The sequence below is a fragment of the Pestalotiopsis fici genome, assembly GCF_000516985.1.
Source record: "Pestalotiopsis fici W106-1 unplaced genomic scaffold PFICI_Scf_2, whole genome shotgun sequence".
Taxonomy (NCBI): domain Eukaryota; kingdom Fungi; phylum Ascomycota; class Sordariomycetes; order Amphisphaeriales; family Sporocadaceae; genus Pestalotiopsis; species Pestalotiopsis fici.
The window spans coordinates 3,252,220-3,255,786 of NW_006917092.1; the positions used below are offsets into that span (position 1 = coordinate 3,252,220).

The 3,567-nt window shown below is 47.1% G+C and overlaps 1 protein-coding gene across 1 annotated transcript; it reads right to left on the bottom strand.

The window, feature by feature from the left end:
- Positions 1-1,316: 1,316 nt before the first annotated feature.
- On the bottom strand, positions 1,317-2,996 carry PFICI_03162 (uncharacterized protein; the record flags this gene model as incomplete). Its single annotated transcript, XM_007831743.1, has 3 exons — positions 1,317-2,483; positions 2,544-2,661; positions 2,728-2,996. 3 exons carry the CDS (start codon positions 2,994-2,996, stop codon positions 1,317-1,319), a joined length of 1,554 nt encoding a protein of 517 aa, XP_007829934.1.
- Positions 2,997-3,567: the final 571 nt, after the last annotated feature.

Here is a 3,567-nt window from a genome sequence, read left to right on the forward strand (position 1 = left end):
GGCATCTCAACATGCTCCTTTGTCAAATATGACGGAGACTTATTCCACTGAAGGCAGGTTAAAGATGATGGTGCCGGTTATTTAGGACATGACGCAAAATTCTGCAAAAACATCACTTATCGCGGAAAGAAAGCTACACAGCTAATGGCACAATCATTCATCTATAATACCAGTGTCTACGTCAGTGGTATTTTTCTGAGTGAGTTGGACAGCTCTTTAACGTCAGGATTCTGCAGCTCTCCAGGGCCTACCCATATTCTTTTCCAAATGCCATTTTCAACTTCAACTTACTTTCAATTCGAATAAATCATTGCGTGATCATCATACAGGGTTGGTCATTGGAAATTACCCCCGATTGCCAAGCAGACTATCACAGTCGGAGGATTCCTCCGAAGAGCTATGTGAAATCCAAAGTTCACATGACCAATTTACAACTTGAAGAGCGAGTCCCATCATGTATAGTCTCATATCAATGATATTTGCGGCGATTGTCCTGACAGAAAACAGTAAAACTACCATGCGGCCCCAATGTAAAGCTGGGCATACTAACTTTGAAAGAAATAAAGGCATGTGATTGTGTAATCATATCATCTCTTGAACTCCCTGTACGATATGTCAAATAATCACTTGGTTCCATTTTCATGAGATAACAAGCCTGCCGTAGCCAAGCGAGTATTACAAGGTTGACGCGATGACTGGGTAAGAGTGCAGTCTATCATTCGCAATGCGATAAATATTCTGTGGCCTTCAGGTCTCATACTGGATTACGCGAGACGTCATGCTGCAACACAGCCGGAGTTGCCTGAACACAAGATGCTGGACAACATTTAAAGATGCAAAAGGCCCATCCGTACAATGTTGGGGTATCTACATATCTAGTCTCTGCCTACCAAATCGTACAATGCTCGGGGAAAGCCCACGAGCTTTATCTTACACGGCATGACTTGCCGACGGGGGTATCACTTCTGCATTCGGGCTTTTAAACTCGTACAACCTTCCCAAAGTGGTCACGAGGGATCGGGGATACGCAAACACGGCCCAAATCGAGTTGCCAGCACTGAGGCCATTCCCTTTTCAGGGTCTCGGGATACTCATCAAGTCCTCCGCCTGCAATGTTGCAAAGGGACAATGCAGGGTGTTCTTTGCAATTCCATGGCACTCTGCATATTTGCGTAACCTAGAGCAGCCCGGCAGATACCAGTTGAAACAACATCGGGAAGGCCGAGTCGTATCCTGGTAGCACAAAGACATGACCCTCCGTCCTAGAGCAGAAAGCGTTGACGAACATGACCTGATTCGAGCGATGCCAAGGATAATTAGCAATCACATCTGCCGTACCATCGAGGGAAGGCTGTGGTATCTCTGATGGTCTGAACGCCAGAAAGGTAGCAAATCAAGCGGTCAAAACCTAGGCCGAAACCGCCATGCGGTGGGCAACCCCAGCGTCGTAGGTCCAGATACCAGTCGAGATTATTGCCTACCGTCTTTTTAGAACCAGTGGCGTCGGGACTTTGCTCAGAGGTCGTGTCGAGGCCATTGAGCTTCATCGATTCCAGCAGATTATCGAGACGGTGCTCACGCATGGATCCTCCAACAATCTCGCAGAAATCGGGAACGAGGAGATCAAAGCACTCCACAGTCTCACCAGGGGTCGCCTTCCCGAGATCATTTGCGGCTGCCTTCATGTAGAAAGCTTTGAAGCTCCGAGGGTAATGAGTGACAAAGACGGGTGTTTCCCCATTGCCAATGTGTGCTGCAAGGTATCGTTCATGCTCGGTGCGAAGGTCTTGCCCCCAAACCGGTTTAACCTCGAACGACTCGTTTGAGGCCTTGAGGGCGTCGATCGCATCCGTGTAGGTAATACGAGGCCAAGCTTCCTGCGCCATGAGACCACGCCAACGCCGCTCAACCTGGTCCGTAGGAACCATGTCGGATGATGACTTTGCAGACCTGCTAGACATTTCCTTGACAGTTCTAGTATCATGTAATTCAATGGCAACGTGCTTTAGCATGTCCTCCACGAGACTCATAATGGACTCCATATCATCCGTGAAGCTCATCTCGGCCTCCAGCATGTAGAACTCGCTGAGGTGGCGCGGAGTGTCGCTCTGCTCAGCACGAAAGGTGGGAGATAATGTCCAGACATTTCCCAGAGCCTGGGCTAGAGCTTCAAGATGTAGTTGTGCTGAGACCGTGGTGTAGACAGGGCGGCGAAAGAAAGATTTGGCTGTTTCACCGTCAGGGCGCGGGCTCTCATCGACGGTAGAGACACCGAATACTTCTCCAGCACCCTCGCAATCAGACGCGGTAAGTATTGGAGTGTGAGTTTGCACAAACTGACGACTCTCAAAGAAGCGAGTCAGAGAAGAAATGACTTCTGATCGAAAACGCAGCAGTGTAGAGTTGAACGGTATCCTGGGCCTCAAGTGAGGCAATGAGCGCAGAAACTCGGGACTCTGATACTTTTTCTGCAAAGGGAATGTCTAATGACATGTCAGTCTGAAATGGCCAGGCGCAAGATTCGTGCTAGAAGAGGTAGATACCTTGGCATCCGAAGCCCCGAGCACAGTCGCCTTCTGGACTCGCAGCTCATGACTCTGTCCTGATCCGCGAGAGGCGACCCAATACCCGTGCAAACGAACGGCAGCTCCTGTTGTCAGACTAGATGAATAAAATTAGTTCATATTGGACCATATCAGAGTGGATTTGTGGTCTAATTTGTCCCACCCTTCAGCTTGTTCAGCAGGAACCACTGCCTGTAATGAGTCGATTGATGAACCATCTCCCAGGGACACGAAATGGTGGTGCTTCTGGGCTCTCACGGAGCGGATGTATCCGTCGATCTCAATGCCCTTGGTTGGCATCGAAGGTTTCCATTGCAAATACTCAGCTACTGTCTTGGGTAGCGTCGATTTATGAGCTCTGGTGCCCTGCCAGCGTACCCGCAGCGCATGGCTGAATAGGGGTCGTCGAGTGGCGGGGCTGAGGATTGACATGGCGCCAGCAGGGAATGAGTGGTACTCATGCACTCCAACCACAGAAAATCAAGTCAAGCTTCAGTACATGACGAGGCGCTCACGAGAAATTTGTGGTTGGCTGGCGCGAATCACTGACTTTGTCATGGATTCTGGTGTTTTGCGTTGCCAGCTGGTACGTACTGCGAGCTATCGTAGATCTTCGTGTGGATTAAGTGTTGAGCCGGCACCGGCCAAGAGCTTGGGCCAAGTTAAGCAGTCGTGTCTTATCTCGATTCCCCAAGCGTCTTTTTTATAATTTAGAAATTTTAAAGCTATGATATTTTAAAGGTTATTTTAAAAACTTATATAATTTAACATTTATATAATAATTTATAATATATTATATAAATTATTAAATTTATAATTTTAAAATTTTTATAAATAAATTTATTTATAAATATTTTTATTAATCATGTTTTTTATTTAATCTTTAAACATAAGATAACTTTGCGTTATTTATATAAGCAAAAAAAGAAAGCCGGCCTCCGGATTAAGCATTATGCTTCCGCGGCTCGATAAATGCCTGTCACGTAAATGCAACCCGCTTCAA